General features: G+C 29.2%; 1 protein-coding gene across 1 annotated transcript in view; it reads left to right on the forward strand.

The window, feature by feature from the left end:
• The first annotated feature begins 3,503 nt into the window (after positions 1-3,503).
• The window catches only part of LOC111642595 (protein enabled-like), a 49,811-nt gene continuing 27,529 nt past the window's right edge, over positions 3,504-25,785 (forward strand). The window contains exons 1-10 of the mRNA XM_023388959.1: positions 3,504-3,511; positions 3,591-3,756; positions 5,569-5,627; positions 5,744-5,830; positions 6,070-6,125; positions 11,343-11,533; positions 18,709-18,880; positions 19,113-19,215; positions 20,712-20,776; positions 23,767-24,119. Of these exons, the coding sequence (XP_023244727.1) occupies positions 3,504-3,511; positions 3,591-3,756; positions 5,569-5,627; positions 5,744-5,830; positions 6,070-6,125; positions 11,343-11,533; positions 18,709-18,880; positions 19,113-19,215; positions 20,712-20,776; positions 23,767-24,119 (1,260 nt within the window). The remainder of the gene's footprint in view (positions 3,512-3,590; positions 3,757-5,568; positions 5,628-5,743; positions 5,831-6,069; positions 6,126-11,342; positions 11,534-18,708; positions 18,881-19,112; positions 19,216-20,711; positions 20,777-23,766; positions 24,120-25,785) is intronic.

The raw sequence follows: 25,785 nt of genomic DNA on the forward strand, positions 1-25,785 counted from the left end.
TTTAAATGTTCATTTTAAACATCTATTTAAAGCAAGTTTTTATAAAATAAAAGTTTTTTAATAATGTTGATATGAGATGATTAATACTGTCATGATGGAATTAAATTCCCATTTATGATATTCATTAATGAAAATGCATTATCTAAAGGTCACTTCATTACTTATGTATAAAATTTGTTTTAAAATAGATGATTGTCATCTGAAAATAGTTTCATAATAGAATTATTTTTAATAGTCTTGTGCTGCACAGTACAAATGATTATCATCAGATTTTAATTGAACTATAACATGGCTAATTAATTATAAATATACTATGTAATTTGGTCTAAAGGTAGGCAGTTAAGCTTCCATCTTGTAATAAATTTAACAATTAAAAGAAAATTAGAATGATTTAATACCTATTCAAGTGTACTTACACCTTGATTTTAAAAAATTCCTCAATTGTATAAAAATCACTTGTACTTGTATTTGTACTTTTTACTAATTATTATTATTATTATTATTATTATTTGTTTTTAATGCTGTATTTTTCGGCATATAAGACTCACTCTATTTCAGCACAGAATATTTAAGAAAAAATTATCTAGTGTATTTAAGCTATCCTGCTTCTTTGGCAGTCAACCCTAAAATTTTTTACTGCATTCTGGTTTAAAAAGAAATGTGTTTAATTAAACAGTAACACTTTTATTCAAGAGTTGGGGTAGGTAGGGGTTATCTATAGCCTATTGAAGATCGTTTGGGGAATTTATTAGTCTATGGATCACAACTTCATATTTAAAGATGTATTTGTAACTTTTTCTTTGAACATAAGTTGTCTTATAAGTTGTAAAATACTATGGTTGTTGTTGTTGTTTTACGTTTTGTTGGGTTTGCATTGAGTTAGTGTATTGAAAAATTTTATATCCTTTTGTATATGTATTATCCTTTGTGTACTGTTATTGGGCTGCAATTTGAAAACATTGCAGACTATAAATTCCCACTGTCTGTCTATCTTTCCTTAATCTCAAGAATGGAATTAGATAGTTAAAATCTGAGACCAGATATGGAAACCTTAGGGAAAGGAGGCCCCAATTGACTATATATGAACTTTCAGTTTGCACCAGAAGCCACATTATTTGAATTCAGAAGTTTCCCCCTGAAAGCAGTTAGTAGATGATCATCATGACTCTATTGTTAAAGGAAAAGTATGATGTACAGGGGCAAGATACTACTAATTTAATGTAGAGAGCCTATATTTTAAATGAAATAAATTAAAAATATGATTAAAAATTGCAGCCTGGCATTGTGACAATCTCACAATAAATAATCACTTGTCGATAACTTGTTTTTATTTTGTATTAGCTGTTACCCTCAGCTTCACCCATGCAGATTTTACAATTTGATAGAAATAACCCTCCCTCAAAAAATCATTCTAGTGACTCATCACATAAGCCACTATTTCTGCACATACTTCTTTGGCCATCACTTGAGTGTCATATAAAACAAAGGATATTGCTCTAAAGAGGCAAGCTCCATCGCGTATAATTGGAATGATGGTGTGGGGCGTTATAACACCATTTATATTCAGTGTTTCAACAACCATAGTAATTATTTAATTTATAACAATGTTATATAACACACCCCTTATTGTTGAGAATCATTTCACTGCTTCAAAGGAACGTTTTCAATCTGATCAATTTTCTGGAATGTTTACAATTGTTCTATAATCGAACCAATATGCAATAACAAATTCAAATTTAAAACAGTTCGAACATTTGGTTAAAAACTTGTAAAACGTAAATATTGTACGTTTGGAAATAAAGTTATTACCACCAGAAACAAAAAATCGTATCTAAAATATTACAGTAGAAGCCGTTCTTTGGGTTAAGCCTTAATTTTCTCCCTCTCCCCCTTGGGGGAATTTTGATATAAAAATTGCATGTATTCAAATGAAACGTTGTATCAAAATTTCAAGCAATCAGTGAAGAACTTTCGGAGATTTAAGATTTTGAACAACGAACATTTACATTTTTTTTTATATAGATTGTGTATTGGATACAGTCCCCAGAATATATAAAATACAATACTGAATTGTGATGTACAATGGTACCTCAGGATACGAATGCCCCAGCATACGAAATTTTCAGGATACGACATGAAATTCGAACATATTTTTGCTCCATGATATGAACAAAAACTCACCATACGACGTTACATTAGTTTGCAGCGCCAATTTTTATTCACTTCTGTTCATTGGTCTCAGTCCGCGTGTTTGCTTCATAGTGGAAGGATCTCGCTCGATAAAGGAAATCTTGAGGTATTATCAAAAAGTGACTGATTTTATTGAAAAGAAACACCCAGAAAAGGTTCACACTGGCCGTATTGCTGCTCAGTTTAATGACGTTTGCCTAAGTCATTTTAGAAACATTTTAAAAAGTAGGCAAAGTCAAATTTCTTTGGATAGATATTTTACCAAGTGACCTCTATCCAGTGAAAGTGCTGGTGGAAGTGATGGAAAGAAAGCGAAAAGCAGTGAATAAAAATTAAAAAATATATATATATATAACAATTTTTTTATCTTTCCTAAGTTATTTTTAAGTTAACTTACATAACATAATGTAACAATAAGTTTTAGTACCATTTCCCTTCTCCCTCTCCTCTGCCACCAGTTTACACCTCCACCATCATCTATCCTCAATGGTAAAGTGCAAATAAAACTACATTTTTTTAATCAATTTATTATTCTATTATTAAATTATTCTATTGTAGTTATTTATACATTTACAACTACAAAATGCATTTTTCAGTGTTTTGCTTACTATAGTTATTTTTTTCAATGTATTACTTAGCTTTAAGTTGAGTGTGTTTTTTGTGTTGGAATGAATTATTTGGTTTTACATGTAATCGTATGGGAAAAAATGATTCACCTTACAACATTTTCATGATACGATCTCAGTTTTGGGACGGATTAATTTCGTATCCTGAGGTACCACTGTATGTATCTATTAAAATAAATAAATTTAATTAATTTATTTATTACTTTCTCGGCTCTGCTATATATAACAGAGGAAAAGTATGGTGATCGATCAAAAAAATAACCCTTCCAAGATTTTTATATTTTTGGACTCGGACTTTGAAATGTCGAGAAATGCAAAAAAATTCAGGAGGATTAGGTCTTTGATTGCAACATAAAGACATTTCTAGTAATGCAGCATCACTCTACAACAGGTAAATTGCAGACAGAATGCTTTTGCATGCTCTTTTATAGGCCAAGGAGATGCACATTAATGCCCTCTGCTGGCATTATGCAATGAGCTATAACTCTAATCATTTCTATACCTGCTTGAGATTTATCTGCATGTCAAGTTTTGCAGTGATAAAACTTTTTGGTATGCTAATTTTTATAGCAATGAATTATATTTGTATATACTCTGATAGTTTTGCATAAATTAAAATATGTTTATATTGATTTGATATCTAATAAAACTAATATCAATTCATTAGATGATTTCTAAGTAGTGTGTATGAAGTAGTAAGATTATAATAAATTTATGATTTAAAACATTTTACAATGTATGTGTAATTGTCTGTGTAATTTTTCTGTTTAATAGTGAGCATTCAATTGCTTCTGCTAGAGCATCTGTAATGCTTTATGATGATGTCACTAAAAGATGGTTACCTAGTGGAACATCTAGTGGACTTTCTAAAGTTCATATATATCAACACTTAATTAACAATACATTTAGAGTTGTTGGTCGAAAACTCCAGGATCATGAGGTAAGTAATTCAATTTGAAGTGACTTGAATATATTTTTTAATTAACATTTGATTATTTTTATTTTTAATTACTTTGAAATATAATAGTGATGTTATAAATACAAATATTTTCCAAGAAAAGAAATTAAGAATAATTATAAGTTTATATTAAACTTTTCAACAAATTACATTATATATTTTGAAATTAAAGTTTTATCATTATCTGGCTTTTATCTACTTGGCATTTTTTTCCTTTCTTAAAAATAATTTATTTTTACATTACTACTTTTTATTCTTGTTGTTTAAATATTGTAAAATGTATCAGCATTTTCTCTTCTTGCTGTTATTAATCAAATAATAAAACTGACAAATCTGTATATTGCTTTATATTAATTAGATACTGGAATTATATTATTCAAACAATTGCAAAAACTAAAAAAATATATTACAATTGTATTGCATTTAGAAAATAAAAGTGGTTGATAACTAAATTTTTTCATCAAAGTTTATACTTGAACGAATTATTTTTAAATGTTCTAGAATTGTAAAATATTGATAATTAAATCTGTTAATAAAAAATTAATGCTGTACAGATAACCTGTGGCAAAGTATAATTTAAAAGGTAAAAAATCACTGAATCTGAAATAAAATCTTCACATAAATTGCACCAGTTTGTATACCTACCTCCAAAGTGTCTTTGAAAATATAATTTTTACCAGTTTGTATTTTAAAGGGTACTATCTCAAACATATTGTCTTTTTCCCTCTCAATTCCATTATCAGTTCATTGAAGATTTAATTGTAAAAGAAAATAATACTGTATTTTTGCTCAAATGTAAGATGCAGTTTTTCAGATTTTAGTTAATATATCTGAAAATACAGTAATTTATCTTAGATTCAATGTAATACATCATAATTAGTGATCTCTGTGTTGTGTGTCTTATTTCTCAGTCACTATAAGTTACTAGTTCCTTTGCATCATTTTTAATAATTTTATTAGACCAATATTTATAATAGTATTTAAGAGGTCAGCTTAGCTCACTGTCATTAGTCTATTACAGCAATGTACTCTTGGATGAAAATCCTAAAAAAAACTTGTACAGCTATCTTTCAACAAGTGTATTTTTTATGCTTTAAATAGCAGTGGGCATGACTGCATGTGGGAAGATGTGAACATTAAATCCAGTGTTGATTAGCATAGTTTTAGTCAATTAAAATAAAAACTTGGTTTTTATTTTAATTGTAGTATTAAAACTACACTTGGTTTTAGTCATCCAAGTGTAGTTTTAATACTAATACCAAAATTAAAACAACTAAATGTATACAAGAACTAAAAATAAACTCAGAAACTTGACTAAAAAAACACATCAGTATTGATTCAGAAGAGTCTAACATAAAAAGTGAATACACTTTTGACTTTGACACCATGGAAGACAGTGATGTATAACTTACTTTATTTGCAATAAATGCTGAACAAATTTATGTCAGTGGAACTGATTTTGCTAATGAATTTATCTTGAGTTGTTTAGTTTTCACAAAACAAAAATCTTAAATGAGCACGTAGAAATTAAGGTGCATTTGTTTCAATTGCATCTTAAATTTGAATAAATACTGTAAATAAAAAACATTTTTACATTGATAATATAATAATCAACAATATTGGTTTCAGAGCCAATCATTCAGCTTTTTATTCACTTTAAAGTAAGTTTAGTCTTGTTGCTTGTTGAAGAAAAGTAATATGGAAATGGAAAACAGAAACATTTTCCATTTCTTTAGCACAGAAAGAGTTTAGAAAATCAAGTTTAAAATATGTTTAATTTTTCTGTTGTTATAGATAGAAAAAGTTGATAGCCAGTTATGTGGTGGCAATAGATCAGTATGGCAGATACTTACGTTATAAGATCACTTTAAGTTTGTATAAATCATACTTCCCAGGTAATTTATTATATAGGACAGTTACATAAAAAAATTTTTATGTAACTGTTATTACATAATTNTACATCACCAAGACCACCACCACCTCCACCACCACCACCAATGCCATGTCAGCAACCAATATACCAACCTGATGATTATAATAACGAACCAAGAGGATGGTAAAAAAAGTTTACAATTAAATAATTTATTACCTTTAATGTAAAGTCATCAAAATTTGCAGTAAAATTTAAATGTACAGTGGGTGATTGGTTAACAAACAGTTCGGACTACAAACAAATTGGATAATGAACAATTTCCTGAAAGATTTTTTTGTTTGGATAACGAACACCTCACAGAACAAACACAAGAAGAAGCGACGTAATATAATGAATACCAATTGGTCTTCCCTTGTTTTCAGGCAACAATTTGAAACTTTTCAGAGTGCAGGAGACGTTGGCATCGATGCTCAACCTGGTATATACTGATCAGATAGTATTCCTCTGAACTTTGAAACTCTCCCTTGTAACTTCTCCAGCCTTTTATTTTTCTACAGAAACAATTTTTTATAGTATTCACGAGACTGTCAGATAGGCACTCATTAAGTTTTGCATTGGTTTTATTTTCAAAAGGTGAGAGTATAATAGCAAAGGTAGAGAGTGGGCAGATGTATGTTGCTGGGTAGTATGGCTTGAACAGGTCTACAGTAGATCGCAGTTCAATCTTATCTAAGAAAGATACAGTATAATCAAGAAGACTCAAGCAACTAAAGGAGCAACAAAAATCACACCTGAGAAATAATAAAGAACATTGAAGAGCTCATAATAGAACCTGAAATGGATCTGATGACAGAAGAACATCAAGAAACTCAGCAAGATATGTTTTCTTCTGAAAAAGAGGAAGTCAAAAGAGGACCAATGCTGACACCAGCTATTTACCACTTCAGTCATTCAGCCAAGATGATGAGTTGAACCAGATGATAAGACTCTCATTCCAACAAGAACATGAAAAGAGATGCAAAAGATAATGTAACTGAATCAGATGATTTGAGTTAACTATGAAAACTTTAATTATTTCAGATGTAGATAATTAAGATATTTCTTTCAATTTTTACCTCCTCCTCTCCTGTTGCAGGATAATAAACCTTGGCTTCAAAAACACAGGGAATATGTATGTTTTAAAAATAAATGCCTCCAAGGTTTAATCAAGAAAATATGCTAGTTACAATTTATTATCCTACATTTGAAATGGCAAGTGGCAAGAATCTAATATACTGTACTGCAAACAAATAACATTTAAAACACTGATTGAACTGATACAATTGCATGCGTTATTAGTTATGCTATCACAGTCTCAACTTATGGTTAATATAAGATATATGTAGGCTTATAAGATAAAAATATAAGGTATATATTTTTAAACTTATATGTTTGGGAAATATAATTTTTATAACATTACATTGCTAGTGATAATNGCCACCTCTTCATTCGGAGGGTAAATCTTACCATTCGGACTTTAACAGAGCTGTAGAGCATATTGATAGGAACAAAAAAGTCAAAGGAACCGTGCCTCATAGAAATTTGTAAAGAACGCCCACTAGGGGGCATTCCAAGCTACTAGTATTGTATATTCTGTGTTGTATAACCATATAAATGTACTTAAGCATACATACCAAAAAGAAAAAAAAAAACCACAGAAACAATTTTCCATATTGATATTTAACAATGACCGATAATTGATGACCAATTTATTTCATTGCTTGAAATAAATTGCTTGAAATTTATTTCATTGCATTCTTTTCATTACGTGAAAAGAATGCAATGAATGTCTGGTGAGATGGGAATGTTTAATATGTTTCAACAGTGACATAAATGTTTGGCCAAATATGTCATTGTCATACTACTTTGGCCATTCATGTAAGTGAACAGACATTTACATCATTTTACCTTTTGCACTAGTAACCGTAACATATACACTACAAATATTATTCGTTGCTACAACATTAGATTGTAAATATTTCTTTAATCAATGTTCAACTTTGCAGAAATTAGCAAAATATAAACTGTTGGCTTTTATGTAATTAGCAACACTTAAGAAGCAATGCAAATTTTCACTAATAAATGCAAAGTTAAAGTTGTGCTGTGGTTTGAAAGTTTTAGTACTTTGAAAAACTGGCATTATATTATGACACATTTATTCTTACACATTAGTATAAATGATTTAGTGACATACAGTACATGATGCAATTACAAATGACAGCTGACAGTGAATAAATAATGCCCAGCTCATTTCATGAACCTTGATTGGACTATAAAAAATGCTCAGTAACAAAAACCAGTCTATTTACTTAGTGAAGGGAACAGATTGTTTGATGAATCTGTGACAAGGTTCAAAAAGGGACTTTGAACTTTATATAAAACTTTCAATAATATCAAGCATTAGAGGATTGAAGATAGGTTTTATTCAATTACGGCAATGCAACACATGGGCAGTCTGCTGGGAGAATGCCTCCCAAGGTCTTTTATTAAAACTGGCTCCTATTTAAGTGTGTTAATAACAGGACTGTGGAGTTGCAGTTGGAAAAAATGTCGACTTCGACTCCAACTCCTTCATTTTCAATTTACTTTAGTTTTTTTTATTTAAATGAAAGAAAATTTATTATATATTTATTAATTTTTAAAAATCTTTTTGTATTTTGTTATAATTCATTTTATTTTAAATACAAAATGCATCAATTTAATTTATTAAATATGTAGTATTCTTTGTAGTATTTGTGTTTAGTAGTTAAATTATTTTGATCTAATTGAATTTTAATATTTTTTTTGAATCATTCCTTTATTATCCCTGCTCTAAATAAGTACTCTATTTTTCTGAATTAGCTAGACTAATTGATCAGAGTACATATTTTTCTTTTCTGGATAAGGGGCTGAAGTAACTAGCTAGACCACACACTTTTTAGTTGGACTAACTCTTCTGGAAGAGTGAAATTGAAGTGAAAAACCTCCCCATATCAAAATTAAATACCAAGTCATTTGACTTGGTATTTAATTTTGCTAGAGTCAGAGTCGAGTGTTTTTTTTTTTTTAACTGACTCCACAGCTCTCATTATTAACATGAAGAAAACTCAGAAAACTCCATGCGACCAGCCTGTTGGCGAGATGTGAACACGACCAAATACGTTCAGTAGTTTTATCCATTTGGCCACTAGTGGCAGAAGATTGAAGACACATGTTAAACCAGTAATGTGCAAACTCAATTTAGTAAAAGTGCAAGATTAAATGATTGATACTTAGAACAAAAGTAGAAAAATTCATATACAGTAATACCTCGATTTACGTGAACCTAGAGTTACGCGATTTTCAAATCTCGTCGAATCATCATTTGTTTGAGCGCCAAGCAACTCTCGATTACTCAATCCCCCCCACACTATTGTTCGGTTTACATGTTCAGACATGTCGCGCGGAATTGACACATAGCCACAATTTTTGTGTTATTTATTTTTGTGTTTGTTATATCTACGGAGACTTGAGAGACTCTATGTGGTGATTTCTTCTAACCGTGAACAAATCAAAAGACGAGATAAGATTAATGAGAACATTTATTAGCTTACACACATCTGACTTGGGTTTTACACAAATTGCGAAATTATACCTCATCTTACGTGAATTCGACTTACGCGGTTATCGCTCAGTCCCACCTATCGCGTAAGTTCGGGGTATCACTGTATCAACAATAATAGTTTTTCTTTTGTCACTAAAGGAAGTCTAGAAAGTTCCTAAATCTCCATTNTTTTCAATCTGATCAATTTTCTGGAATGTTTACAATTGTTCTATAATCGAACCAATATGCAATAACAAATTCAAATTTAAAACAGTTCGAACATTTGGTTAAAAACTTGTAAAACGTAAATATTGTACGTTTGGAAATAAAGTTATTACCACCAGAAACAAAAAATCGTATCTAAAATATTACAGTAGAAGCCGTTCTTTGGGTTAAGCCTTAATTTTCTCCCTCTCCCCCTTGGGGGAATTTTGATATAAAAATTGCATGTATTCAAATGAAACGTTGTATCAAAATTTCAAGCAATCAGTGAAGAACTTTCGGAGATTTAAGATTTTGAACAACGAACATTTACATTTTTTTTTATATAGATTGTGTATTGGATACAGTCCCCAGAATATATAAAATACAATACTGAATTGTGATGTACAATGGTACCTCAGGATACGAATGCCCCAGCATACGAAATTTTCAGGATACGACATGAAATTCGAACATATTTTTGCTCCATGATATGAACAAAAACTCACCATACGACGTTACATTAGTTTGCAGCGCCAATTTTTATTCACTTCTGTTCATTGGTCTCAGTCCGCGTGTTTGCTTCATAGTGGAAGGATCTCGCTCGATAAAGGAAATCTTGAGGTATTATCAAAAAGTGACTGATTTTATTGAAAAGAAACACCCAGAAAAGGTTCACACTGGCCGTATTGCTGCTCAGTTTAATGACGTTTGCCTAAGTCATTTTAGAAACATTTTAAAAAGTAGGCAAAGTCAAATTTCTTTGGATAGATATTTTACCAAGTGACCTCTATCCAGTGAAAGTGCTGGTGGAAGTGATGGAAAGAAAGCGAAAAGCAGTGAATAAAAATTAAAAAATATATATATATATAACAATTTTTTTATCTTTCCTAAGTTATTTTTAAGTTAACTTACATAACATAATGTAACAATAAGTTTTAGTACCATTTCCCTTCTCCCTCTCCTCTGCCACCAGTTTACACCTCCACCATCATCTATCCTCAATGGTAAAGTGCAAATAAAACTACATTTTTTTAATCAATTTATTATTCTATTATTAAATTATTCTATTGTAGTTATTTATACATTTACAACTACAAAATGCATTTTTCAGTGTTTTGCTTACTATAGTTATTTTTTTCAATGTATTACTTAGCTTTAAGTTGAGTGTGTTTTTTGTGTTGGAATGAATTATTTGGTTTTACATGTAATCGTATGGGAAAAAATGATTCACCTTACAACATTTTCATGATACGATCTCAGTTTTGGGACGGATTAATTTCGTATCCTGAGGTACCACTGTATGTATCTATTAAAATAAATAAATTTAATTAATTTATTTATTACTTTCTCGGCTCTGCTATATATAACAGAGGAAAAGTATGGTGATCGATCAAAAAAATAACCCTTCCAAGATTTTTATATTTTTGGACTCGGACTTTGAAATGTCGAGAAATGCAAAAAAATTCAGGAGGATTAGGTCTTTGATTGCAACATAAAGACATTTCTAGTAATGCAGCATCACTCTACAACAGGTAAATTGCAGACAGAATGCTTTTGCATGCTCTTTTATAGGCCAAGGAGATGCACATTAATGCCCTCTGCTGGCATTATGCAATGAGCTATAACTCTAATCATTTCTATACCTGCTTGAGATTTATCTGCATGTCAAGTTTTGCAGTGATAAAACTTTTTGGTATGCTAATTTTTATAGCAATGAATTATATTTGTATATACTCTGATAGTTTTGCATAAATTAAAATATGTTTATATTGATTTGATATCTAATAAAACTAATATCAATTCATTAGATGATTTCTAAGTAGTGTGTATGAAGTAGTAAGATTATAATAAATTTATGATTTAAAACATTTTACAATGTATGTGTAATTGTCTGTGTAATTTTTCTGTTTAATAGTGAGCATTCAATTGCTTCTGCTAGAGCATCTGTAATGCTTTATGATGATGTCACTAAAAGATGGTTACCTAGTGGAACATCTAGTGGACTTTCTAAAGTTCATATATATCAACACTTAATTAACAATACATTTAGAGTTGTTGGTCGAAAACTCCAGGATCATGAGGTAAGTAATTCAATTTGAAGTGACTTGAATATATTTTTTAATTAACATTTGATTATTTTTATTTTTAATTACTTTGAAATATAATAGTGATGTTATAAATACAAATATTTTCCAAGAAAAGAAATTAAGAATAATTATAAGTTTATATTAAACTTTTCAACAAATTACATTATATATTTTGAAATTAAAGTTTTATCATTATCTGGCTTTTATCTACTTGGCATTTTTTTCCTTTCTTAAAAATAATTTATTTTTACATTACTACTTTTTATTCTTGTTGTTTAAATATTGTAAAATGTATCAGCATTTTCTCTTCTTGCTGTTATTAATCAAATAATAAAACTGACAAATCTGTATATTGCTTTATATTAATTAGATACTGGAATTATATTATTCAAACAATTGCAAAAACTAAAAAAATATATTACAATTGTATTGCATTTAGAAAATAAAAGTGGTTGATAACTAAATTTTTTCATCAAAGTTTATACTTGAACGAATTATTTTTAAATGTTCTAGAATTGTAAAATATTGATAATTAAATCTGTTAATAAAAAATTAATGCTGTACAGATAACCTGTGGCAAAGTATAATTTAAAAGGTAAAAAATCACTGAATCTGAAATAAAATCTTCACATAAATTGCACCAGTTTGTATACCTACCTCCAAAGTGTCTTTGAAAATATAATTTTTACCAGTTTGTATTTTAAAGGGTACTATCTCAAACATATTGTCTTTTTCCCTCTCAATTCCATTATCAGTTCATTGAAGATTTAATTGTAAAAGAAAATAATACTGTATTTTTGCTCAAATGTAAGATGCAGTTTTTCAGATTTTAGTTAATATATCTGAAAATACAGTAATTTATCTTAGATTCAATGTAATACATCATAATTAGTGATCTCTGTGTTGTGTGTCTTATTTCTCAGTCACTATAAGTTACTAGTTCCTTTGCATCATTTTTAATAATTTTATTAGACCAATATTTATAATAGTATTTAAGAGGTCAGCTTAGCTCACTGTCATTAGTCTATTACAGCAATGTACTCTTGGATGAAAATCCTAAAAAAAACTTGTACAGCTATCTTTCAACAAGTGTATTTTTTATGCTTTAAATAGCAGTGGGCATGACTGCATGTGGGAAGATGTGAACATTAAATCCAGTGTTGATTAGCATAGTTTTAGTCAATTAAAATAAAAACTTGGTTTTTATTTTAATTGTAGTATTAAAACTACACTTGGTTTTAGTCATCCAAGTGTAGTTTTAATACTAATACCAAAATTAAAACAACTAAATGTATACAAGAACTAAAAATAAACTCAGAAACTTGACTAAAAAAACACATCAGTATTGATTCAGAAGAGTCTAACATAAAAAGTGAATACACTTTTGACTTTGACACCATGGAAGACAGTGATGTATAACTTACTTTATTTGCAATAAATGCTGAACAAATTTATGTCAGTGGAACTGATTTTGCTAATGAATTTATCTTGAGTTGTTTAGTTTTCACAAAACAAAAATCTTAAATGAGCACGTAGAAATTAAGGTGCATTTGTTTCAATTGCATCTTAAATTTGAATAAATACTGTAAATAAAAAACATTTTTACATTGATAATATAATAATCAACAATATTGGTTTCAGAGCCAATCATTCAGCTTTTTATTCACTTTAAAGTAAGTTTAGTCTTGTTGCTTGTTGAAGAAAAGTAATATGGAAATGGAAAACAGAAACATTTTCCATTTCTTTAGCACAGAAAGAGTTTAGAAAATCAAGTTTAAAATATGTTTAATTTTTCTGTTGTTATAGATAGAAAAAGTTGATAGCCAGTTATGTGGTGGCAATAGATCAGTATGGCAGATACTTACGTTATAAGATCACTTTAAGTTTGTATAAATCATACTTCCCAGGTAATTTATTATATAGGACAGTTACATAAAAAAATTTTTATGTAACTGTTATTACATAATTTACAATTTGAAACATTAATTACTTCTTACTTACTGAATTTCCTTGAGTCTAAGACATATTTTTGTATTTATTTTAACTGGTCTAAAATAGAGATGATGTAGAATCAATGATATCTTACACTTGTATTCCAAAACACAGTCAGAAGTCATCACATACAACCCAAGAAAAATGTCTTGCAACTTTGGTTAAATTCATAAAATTATTTTATAATAATTTAATATTTTATGTAGAAAATAATCATTGTGCATTTTAACTTGCATTAGCATAAGAAATTTTCACATTGGACTTGTCAAAATTTAAATTTATTTAAATATAGCTATGATTTCTGATTGAAAACCAATTGGAAAAGATGTGAGAGTTGATTATTAAAAGGCATAAGGTATTTCCAACTCAAAAGTAAGCAAATTAATTGAATGTCACAAATCTAGAATCATTAAAAAATACAAAGAAATGGAAAGCAAGATGTGCAAACCAAGATCAGTAAGTTCATGTTGTACTAGAAAGATAAAAGATAAATTTCTCAGAAGTCTTTCAAGAAATTTTAGGAAAAATTCTGCTAAAATGTTAACTAGCAACTGGAGTAAAATAACTAAAAAAAAGTTATATTTGAAAAAAAAAAGGCTGAGACTAAAAGAAATGGATACTATGATACGCTTCTTGTCTAGTCTTCTGAATGGCTTGTGAGTGCTCAGATTGCTTCCTTGGACATATGCAGCATGTATCCGTCCATAAAACGTAACAGGATATTAGCAACATAAAAAAACCCAAAACTGTCAGCAATGGATCATAGATATGGTAACCCTTGTATTGGAAAATAATTATTTTGTTAGTCAAAAAAAGATTCTTTAGACAATGCGATGGTATCCCCATGGGCTCAATAATGGGACCAATCCTTGCTGAATTAAGTATGTACAATATTGATCATGACGTTGTCAATATCAAAGTATAATAGAACTGTACTGTTACGTCGATGACTGTTTTCTCGTATATGATGACAACATCATACAGGCGGACCAAATCTTGGAACATGTAAATAAAATAGATACTGACATTAAATTTGACTTAGAACCTGAAAGCAACTGTCAGTTACCCTTCTTAGACATTCTCGTCACAAGACACAGACAAAACAACCTTTAAAAAATATAAAAAACCCTGTACTATTGACAGTGTCATACACTTTACATCTGAAGTACCAACTTATATAAAAAAGAATACTTTCTACATGTACTTGGATAAAATTATGCAATGTACCACATATGATACCGATATATCCAATGAGATTGAAGACATCATAAAAACGTACTTAATGAACGATTATAGCAAGCGCATGATCAGTAACTGGCTTAATAATAAATATGTTAATGCACACAATCAACCAATTGACAACATTGTTTATAAATTTTTTAAAATCCCTTACGTTATGAATATTTTTGAAAGAATTAAAAGTAAATTAATTAAGTATAATATTATTTTTGTACCCGAACATCGTAACAGCTTACATAAGAAAATAAACGTACCTAACAGAAAAGCTAACATATGGGACCAAAAAAATGTTGTTTACAAATTTGAATGCGACTGTACCACACCCAAATCTTACATTGGTGAAACTAGTAGGGAATTAAAGATCCGTTTCAATGAACATATCTCTGCCATAGCACACAACAATGATAGCTCGGCTGTAGCCACCCACTGTAATAATGAAGACTGTCAGATTGTTAAGGATACTGTCAAAATACTTATAAAAGAAGATGGTACGAACACTTAGAAATAATAAAAAACAAAGAGAAAATCATGAATAACAACTCCAGTCAAAAATTACACGAATCGTGGTACACCTATTTGACCAGAGGAGGTGTGAAGGGAAGGGAGAGGTGTGAAAATGGATAGGGGTGAGGGTTACCCTGGAATGTACTTCAAATTGTCTTGTTACTCTGTTCGTGTTACTGTGAATCTACTTATCATTTTGTTTTAACCATGTATATTTTTACGACTTTCAGACATAAAAACTGACACACAAACTGGAAATATATACCAAAATAACCACTTCACACCTAAGTGATAATTCCAGCAAACTAACAATAAACAACATTACTGTTTTACCAGAACCTCAGTTTATTATTATTATGTTATTGTATCAACATTACCGTTTTTAATGGAAAATCTCGTTTTATCGCGTGCTTAGTCTTTTAATTAATGTTCAACGCATCGAATCCACATGTCAAATGTAAGTCCACATTCTTTGTTCATTTCTGTCAATCATGGTCTTTTTATAAAAATTGTTAACCTCCTATTAATTTTGTAGCAAAAAGCTGATAAGGGACTCCATGTCCAAAATGCATTCTGAAAATAAAATAGTGTTTTTCTAAATCTAATTTGATGTCCTGTGGTGGTGTAATAAGTCTAGCGGTAAAGTAAAGCCAATCTTAGCGCTCACAAGCCATTTAAAAGAAATGGGCTCTGGATTTAAGCAAGTAAAAAAGAGACTGCTGCTTACAAGTGCAATGAAACAAAAGGGAATTAGATGGTATAAAAAATATAAAGACTGGGACATTACTAAGTGCAAAAAGCAATATTTTGTGACAAATTAAGATTCTGTCCATTTTAGGAGGAAAATGAAAAGGTGTTGTGAAAAGATGAGGAATATCATCCTAATTGCATTTCAAAGACTATAAAATTTGCACCAGGTATTATGGTGTATGGAATTTTAACTGCTTATCAATTTGGGAGCTTACAAATTGTAAAGTCAAAATATTGATTCATCAGTTTATATTAATATACCAAATGAAATTCTTATACTTACTGCTAAATACAGTAGAGCATCGTTTATCCGAATTAATTGGGGACTGGGGTTGTTCGGATAACTTATTTTTCAGATAACTGATTGTGTACGAAAAAATATATTAACCTATCCCATGTTGAAATTTTTCTCCGTTGCGTATCACTTTGCATTGAATTTTTATCGATGTTAAGCCTATTGTAAACTTTTTAAAATAATAATCATGGCTATTGTATCGTTAAAAATTATTTTTTTATTTTTACAAACAAAATAAATATATGGAAAAATATAAAAACAAAAAAAATTATACTTTAGAAATTAATCTAGTATCAAAAATGTTCGATTCAGCACGACACACAATCCTCAGAAAAACACCACACAAAAATGCCAGTGCTGCCAGCTAAAATACACACACATCAACAAAAAAATATTGGAGTAGCCTAAGATATAGCCAAAGATTGCAGCGCCACAGCACTAGCGAAAATTAAAATTTGCCGACTGGAATTCTTTCAGATAACTGATATTTCGGATAACCGACTTTCAGATAAACGACGCTCTACTGTACTACTTTACTGATGATGAGTACATTTATCAACAGGATGGTGTACCTGCCCATAAAGCCAAGAAATCTAAATCATATTTTAAAAACATGGAAATAGAAGTATTAGATTGGCCTGGCAATTCACCATATCTTAATTCTATGGAAAAATATTGGATAAGGTGAAGAAACAACTGAAACTAAAATATTTTAACTTTGAAAGATTTAGAGGAAAACATACATCTAGTATGAAAAGAAATTACTGTCCTAGAATGTGAGAAGTTAATTTATTTCATTCCACAAAGAATTAAAGCAGTTTTAAAGGCCAAAAGTGGAGCCATACAAGACTGAAATTAAAGTTGCAGGACTTTTATCTGTTTTTCTGTATTGCAGGATTTTTGTCCATGATATATTTTTTACTGTTTTGTATTTCACTGTGAAAATAATTTCATAATAAAATTTGTGGTCTTTTGAAAGAAAAAGAATCTCCCTTCCTATTTTATTAATAATTTTAATGTAAATTTCATTTTTAAATATAGCAACAAAGTTACTGAGGCTTAAAAAAATAGCTTGTTGCGTGACTTTTGTCGCTAGATTGTAAAATTCATTATTCATCATTAATAGACACGTTTGGTTGTGTAACTAAGGAATGGAATGATTTTCTATATTTAAAAAAAAAACCTGTTCAAAATGGAAACAAGTCTATCAAACTGGAAGAAATATTTGGTACTGTATGAGTCCAATTTATATCAGTTTCACTATACAAGAGAGCATGGAAATGGAACTTTAATTTGTTACTTACAAAACTTAACAAAATTGATGTTTAAAAATTTTTTCTTCCGTAATAAAAAAAACTTAAAATATAATTTCAAACTCATAGTGCATTTTGAAATCATTGGCATCTTAGAATCAATAAAATACAGTATGTTTTCTTTACAAGAAACTATATTTGAATATTAATTTACTTTGATGAAATAATCTAACTGCTGATTTTGAATATTTCTATACATTTTAAAATCTTATAAGTTTTTCAATATTTACTTAGTTTAACTAAAAAAAAAATAAATAGCAAAATATTTATTCTGTTGTAATTCAGTTTTTTTTTATGTTTAATGCTTTTTTTAATTTTACAGGAAACTTATTTAAGTAATGTTTTTTGTTTTTGAAAGGATAGTTTGACATTCAAAAATCTGACCATCCAGTTCCTTTAGATTTTCAGCATGGATTTTGGAGCACATTTTCAAATTTACTGCATTGGTGCGCCACTGTTTTCTGGAGGCACCTAACCAAAATTCTGTAGAATTGTTTTATTTAGTTGATGAACATTAAAATTTCATTTGCTTTTCATTCAGTGTTTAATTTTCTTTCTTTAAAGGATTATACAGGTAGTCATTTACTGTTAAATAATACAGCATATATAACCATAAAAAATCCAGCATTTTCAAAAATCTGGCACTCCTTAAGATGATGTTGGATTTTTGAATGTCAACCTGTAGTCTTTATCTTAACGCTTATAGAATAATTTAAATGTATAAAATTTAAATTAAACAAATGCATAAAACTGTAATTTTTTTTTTTTTTTTTTTTTTTGGAATCAAACNACGTCACTAGAAATTCGATTAACATCAAGTTTTGAAAAATAAATTTTTTTTTTTTTTTTTTTTCTTGAATCAAACACAATTTAAGTAAGCATTAGTTAAATAAATTTCTTAAAAGGTTCTAAAGGATACTTGAAATATTGAAAAATATTTTAAGGATACGAATGAATGATAAACTTAATTTTACTTATTAAGTAAAATTAAGTTTATCATTCAAAAATTAAATACTTTTATTTTTATATTTATTAGCACATAAAAATATTTTAATTAATTTAAGATCTATTAACAGGTAGTTATAAATTGTGCCATATTAAAAGGATTAAAGTATAACCAAGCTACTCCAACTTTTCATCAATGGCGAGATAACAGACATGTTTATGGCTTAAATTTCAGTAGTCGTGAAGATGCAGAAGCATTTGCTTTAGCTATGTTCAGAACTCTGGAAATTTTAAATCAAAATAGTAAATATCTTTAACATTTTTAATATTATTAATATAATAAATATTTAAGTCTAAAAATTATCATATTTATTAATAATTTTTATTCTTAGTTTTTACATTTTATTCAATATTACATTCATATCATAAAGCTTTATATAGTAATTTATAATTTTATTATATACATATTAGTGAATAATAAAAAATCTAATCATTACTAAAAGTTTAATATAATTAATAATAATTTTAATTTTAGGTTCTACATCACCAAGACCACCACCACCTCCACCACCACCACCAATGCCATGTCAGCAACCAATATACCAACCTGATGATTATAATAACGAACCAAGAGGATGGTAAAAAAAGTTTACAATTAAATAATTTATTACCTTTAATGTAAAGTCATCAAAATTTGCAGTAAAATTTAAATGTACAGTGGGTGATTGGTTAACAAACAGTTCGGACTACAAACAAATTGGATAATGAACAATTTCCTGAAAGATTTTTTTGTTTGGATAACGAACACCTCACAGAACAAACACAAGAAGAAGCGACGTAATATAATGAATACCAATTGGTCTTCCCTTGTTTTCAGGCAACAATTTGAAACTTTTCAGAGTGCAGGAGACGTTGGCATCGATGCTCAACCTGGTATATACTGATCAGATAGTATTCCTCTGAACTTTGAAACTCTCCCTTGTAACTTCTCCAGCCTTTTATTTTTCTACAGAAACAATTTTTTATAGTATTCACGAGACTGTCAGATAGGCACTCATTAAGTTTTGCATTGGTTTTATTTTCAAAAGGTGAGAGTATAATAGCAAAGGTAGAGAGTGGGCAGATGTATGTTGCTGGGTAGTATGGCTTGAACAGGTCTACAGTAGATCGCAGTTCAATCTTATCTAAGAAAGATACAGTATAATCAAGAAGACTCAAGCAACTAAAGGAGCAACAAAAATCACACCTGAGAAATAATAAAGAACATTGAAGAGCTCATAATAGAACCTGAAATGGATCTGATGACAGAAGAACATCAAGAAACTCAGCAAGATATGTTTTCTTCTGAAAAAGAGGAAGTCAAAAGAGGACCAATGCTGACACCAGCTATTTACCACTTCAGTCATTCAGCCAAGATGATGAGTTGAACCAGATGATAAGACTCTCATTCCAACAAGAACATGAAAAGAGATGCAAAAGATAATGTAACTGAATCAGATGATTTGAGTTAACTATGAAAACTTTAATTATTTCAGATGTAGATAATTAAGATATTTCTTTCAATTTTTACCTCCTCCTCTCCTGTTGCAGGATAATAAACCTTGGCTTCAAAAACACAGGGAATATGTATGTTTTAAAAATAAATGCCTCCAAGGTTTAATCAAGAAAATATGCTAGTTACAATTTATTATCCTACATTTGAAATGGCAAGTGGCAAGAATCTAATATACTGTACTGCAAACAAATAACATTTAAAACACTGATTGAACTGATACAATTGCATGCGTTATTAGTTATGCTATCACAGTCTCAACTTATGGTTAATATAAGATATATGTAGGCTTATAAGATAAAAATATAAGGTATATATTTTTAAACTTATATGTTTGGGAAATATAATTTTTATAACATTACATTGCTAGTGATAATATCAGTGATTACAATAACTGGATTCTACTGTATTTTTCAAAATAAAATTATTAAATAAATACATAAAATTCAATCATTGTAGTATTAAATAGTTATAATTAGTAAATATTTAAATTTATAATATTAAATATTTAGATTCTTGGAAGTTAGTAAATAATTTTATATTCTAAATAAAAGTATTTATTTAAGCCTTTTTTTACTTTAGGCCCTCAAATGATTGTTCTGTTAGAATGGCTCCACAGCAATCAGCACAGCATATGAATAATAATAGTAAGTTTGTTTTTTTTTTTTTAATTATTAAATGTAAGAATTTCATATGAATTTAAAAAAATCATATCTGAGGAAAACAATGATTCCCTACTACATACATGGTGTCCCCACTTAAAATCAGCCCAACTGAGATGGAACATTAGTGAGGTAAATTTTTAGGGAATATTTAGAAGGAAAGTGTAAAAGACAATCCAGAACTATATGCTGAAAAATGTGTGTGTTTATATACATACATACATCTACAGTCATATCAGTTATAATGTGCACAAAGGAATTCATTGCATTTGCACATTACTACTGTTACTATATTCAATTCTAATGATCAACCCTATTTCACTAACAATGGATGATATATGTAATTTCTAAAAATTTTAGTATATAGGATGTATTCTCCATTGCATTTAAGTAGACACACTAATTCTTTCACAGTGTTAATACAGTTGAAGACAGGCCAAATTTTCTGCATATTTCCACATTTTTCAATTTATTATAGTAAACTTACAATAACTTGGAATATTTAGGTGAATAGATGTCTTAACTGAAAACAAAATGAAGATTTACTTGCAATAACCATGAACTAGTAAAAATCATAAGTACGGTTATTGTGAGTAAATCTATGTTTTATTTTCAGTTTTAACATATTTTGATCAAAATACCCAAGCTTGTTGTAAGTTTGCTTCATAGATATAAGAAACAAATTTTTATTGTATAATAAAAATAAGAAATAAAAATACTTAATGGAACAATTGATTTAAGTGTTACTATTGTTTGTATACAGTAACACTTAAATCAAGTGTTCTAAAGTATTGCATACCACTTGAGTTTATATGAATGAGCAGAATAATGTTAATAATGGAGGTGTAGCTTATGATGGTGGTAGAGCAGTGTATTAGCAATAAGTAATGATAGATATGGAGGAAAAATAACTGAAAATAAAAATGAGCCTGTTACTTATGCCAGAAAATAACATAATACTGTACAATATTGATAATGCAATGTTGATCTAACATTTTGTAACTTTACATTACTTAAGTTATTGTACCCATTAACACTAAATTTAGCAAAAACCATTCATTTTGTAGTGGAGTTACAATACTTTAAAACACCAGTATATGTATATAAAGAGTGTCCACTTAAATATCTATCCAGGAGCAAAAGAGATCTTTCAGTATAGTTTAGGTCAGATTTTGGACTGCAACAGACACAAATATATCAGATATTACATTGTCATGACTTTCATCCATTCCTCAACTATCTGCAATTACAACAACATGCAGAGGATGCCATACAATGATTTGAGGAGTCAACTTGATGTTGAATGTACAGCATGATGAACCACAACTCCTTCAGCACATTTTATTGACTGATAAGGCAATTTTGGGGAATGGTCCATAAATCCATGTCACAATGTGCATCACTGAGAAGAACATGTTCCATGATACACATGACATAAGCAACACCAAGTGCATTTTACCCTAAATGTGTGGTATAAGATTTGGAATGAGCAGCTTCTCAGGCCTATATTCATTGATGGATGCCATTGCACTCTGAATAGTAGTGACTGGTATCTGAACATCCTAAACAAAGCAATGGATGATTGGTACTACTGCAGATTTGGTACCAGTACAATAGTGTGTCACCTTATTCCCAGACAGACATGCATCAGTGGATTTGAAGGGTGACTTAATAATTGCTGGATAGGATAACATGGCTCTTTTCCACAGACTTGACCCCTCTGAATATGCATACAGCATACATCACAATGCATTCACTCATGCAATGCTGGAAAGATCTCTTTTGCCCCTGGATAGATGTTTAAGTAAGTGGACACCCTGTATTTATGCATATACAGTGGAACTTGAACACAGTAAACTTTAATATAATATAACCTTGGTTTTATTGAACCAAACAGTCTTGTCCCAGCAAATCTGCTGCTGCCATCTCATATTAAATTTAATGACCGATTCCAAATTAAATTTTAGAAATGTCTAAATTAAAAATTATTTATTTATAATTATTAAATTTAATACAAGATGGAAGCATAACTGTCTACCTCTAGTCAAATTAATTAATTTCTAATATTTAATTATAGCTTGTACATATCCCAAGAATTTGGCATATTGTTTGGCTGTTTGAGACATATTTTTTCAATTTTCTTGTTTTCTGCAAATCAAACTTGCATTCCAGGTTGGTTCATTCTGTGCTAGAAGAAAAGATGATGATGATTCATGCTTCTTAACAATGCATATTGTATAATTTTCCTTGAGTAAACGTTATACATAAAATATTTGAGTATTTTTTTCGGCAAGGAACACATTATTGTATTTTACATTAATTTATATGGGAAAAATTGTTTTACATTATGAGTAAGATTCTGGAATGAATTACGCTCGTTAAGTGAGGTTCCACTGTAATAATACATTCTCCAATTTTTCTGTTTCTTCCAATTTATTTATTTTATAACAACAACAATAATTATATCCACAATAAACTACTAATGGAAGTAAAATGAAGGAAAAGAATAAATATTTTAAATAGGTCCTTTTAAATTGCTTATCAATAAGTGTCATATTTTTTATACCACTTTGGAGATACAGTAAAAGATATACACTGGTTCAGATTATGCAGAGATGTTATTTTAGTTCTAGCAGTTTGTTGAATTTATATATTATATATCAATACTTCTATATATCAACAATACATTTATGTGGCTGATTGATATATCAATATATCAATCATCCACATGCAAATATGATTTTAAAAATATTTGCATTATTAAAAATTGCAAATAAAAAATTTGTTAAATCTTCATGTCTAAATAGTGAAAAGATTTAATAAAAGAAGGAAAAATTAATACTAATAAAATTTGAAAGGATTATTGCTACTTCAAAACCTTTTTTATTGATATTGATGTAATTAATAAATATTATCATAAATTTGAAACTAGACAGTTCTTTACTTTTAATTAATATATATATTTTTAATTATAGTTTCTAATCAACCAATAATAACACAACAGACACCTACAACTAACGGTATTTCACCTGGTAGTGCTGGCCACCACCGAACATCATCTGCTCCTCCAAATTCTGCTCCTCCACCTGCTCCACCACCACCTCCAGCACCACCAATGAGTGCACCAGCACCCCCACCACCGCCTCCTCCTCCACCTGGTCCAAGTATTCCTTCAAGTTCTGTCCCTGTTGCACCACCACCACCATTACCAGGGAGCAGTGCTACATTACCACGCCCCAGCTCAAGTTCTAATTCCTCAGCAACAGCACCTGTGTCTCTTGCCTCAGCTCTTGCTAATGCTAAACTGAAAAAAACATCATCACAAAAGGTAATAAAATTTTATTACAATAAGATTTAGTCATACATTAAAATATTACAATATCATAAATACTTTATAAATTTAAGAATGTGCAATGTTGTTTACTATAAAAGTATCTAAATACAATATAAATATTCTTACAAGCAAACCCTTATGTAAGATAACTTTTGTAGTTATATAAATCAAATACTATAATATAATAGAAGGGTTAGAAGTACGAAATAATCTAATAATCTTAATGTTTATTCTTATTTTTTCCCAGACAATGCTGGGCTTACCTGCTAGTTAGATTTTAATGCAATATATTTAACTGATTATAATATTAAGACATACTTCCATTGTATATTGCATCTCATTTGTAAAAATGCAATTTAATAAGAACACCTAAAATTTGAAGTTTAGTGAACTGGACAGTTAGTAATCTTTATTTATTCTTTATGAAAGAACCAGCACCCGACCTGATGCAATATTTTTACTTAATTTTACCAATGATGATATGCATTTTAAGTTGTTTGATTAGCTTCAGCACTTCTCGTCTGTCATCTATTTTCTTAAATGAAATTTCTGTCTTTATCTTCTATAGTTAAACATATCCCTTTCAATGTTATTTCTCTTAAAAAGAAATCTAATATCTAAGTCACACATCTTAATGAAACTGCACTTATCATTTTCAACAATATTTACTTAGACAAGATTTTTTTAATCCAAAATAAGCATTTATGTTCTAAAATCAATTTGTGCCTTCAAATAATAAATTGCATTGTACTGTACATCAAAATATTACATAATTTTATTTATTTGGAAACCTAAATTGGTTTTAGAATAAAAATGTTTATTTTGGATATAAAAATTCTTGTTCAAGGAAATATTGTTGGAAATGATAAGTGCAGTTTTATTAAGATGTGTGGTTTGGAGATTAAACTTCTTTTTATGAGAAATGTTGTCAAAAGAAATATATTTAACTATATTAAGAAATAGATATTTGAAGGGGAGTGCTAAAGCTACTCAAAATGCATATCATTGCAAAAATTATGTAAAATTGTTGCATCAGGTCATGTGCTGGTTTTGTCTTCTTTATAAGAATAAGTAAAATTTTTTTAAATGCCAATGTCTAAAAATGGACCTATGAAAACTTCATTTGGTAAGTTTAAGGAACAAAGAAATTCTATGAAACTATGCACTGAAGATAAGCATATTTTTTTAAATATATTTATCAGAAATATATACAGGGTTCCTACGCACCTGGAAAGTCAGGGAAAGTCAGGGATTTTCATTATTTTTTGAAAAAGTCAGGGAATTTGTCAAAAATTGTCAAAAAGTCAGGGAATTTGTCGAAAATTGTCAAAAAGTCAGGGAATTTGTCTAAAATTGTCAAAAAGTCAGGGAATTTGTCGAAAATTGTCAAAAAGTCAGGGAATTTGTCTCCTTAACTGCGTTGTTGATTTCGTTTGCTGAATATAGATGACCAATCATAGCCATACGCAGGCGGCAAGAAGTAATGCTGCAATCTTTAAAACCCGAGATAACTCGGGAAAGTTCCATAGCGTTATATAAAACTCGGGCATTTGGGCCCTCCGAAAAAATTTTTGTTTTTTTTGGATGTTTTTTAAGTCTCCAAATTTTTTCAAAAATTTTTTCCCGCGCGAAAATATTTTATCGCGATTTTAATATACCT

This window comes from Centruroides sculpturatus, unplaced genomic scaffold (assembly GCF_000671375.1).
Source record: "Centruroides sculpturatus isolate CEXI.00-Female unplaced genomic scaffold, Cexi_2.0 scaffold3, whole genome shotgun sequence".
Taxonomy (NCBI): Eukaryota; Metazoa; Arthropoda; class Arachnida; order Scorpiones; family Buthidae; genus Centruroides; species Centruroides sculpturatus.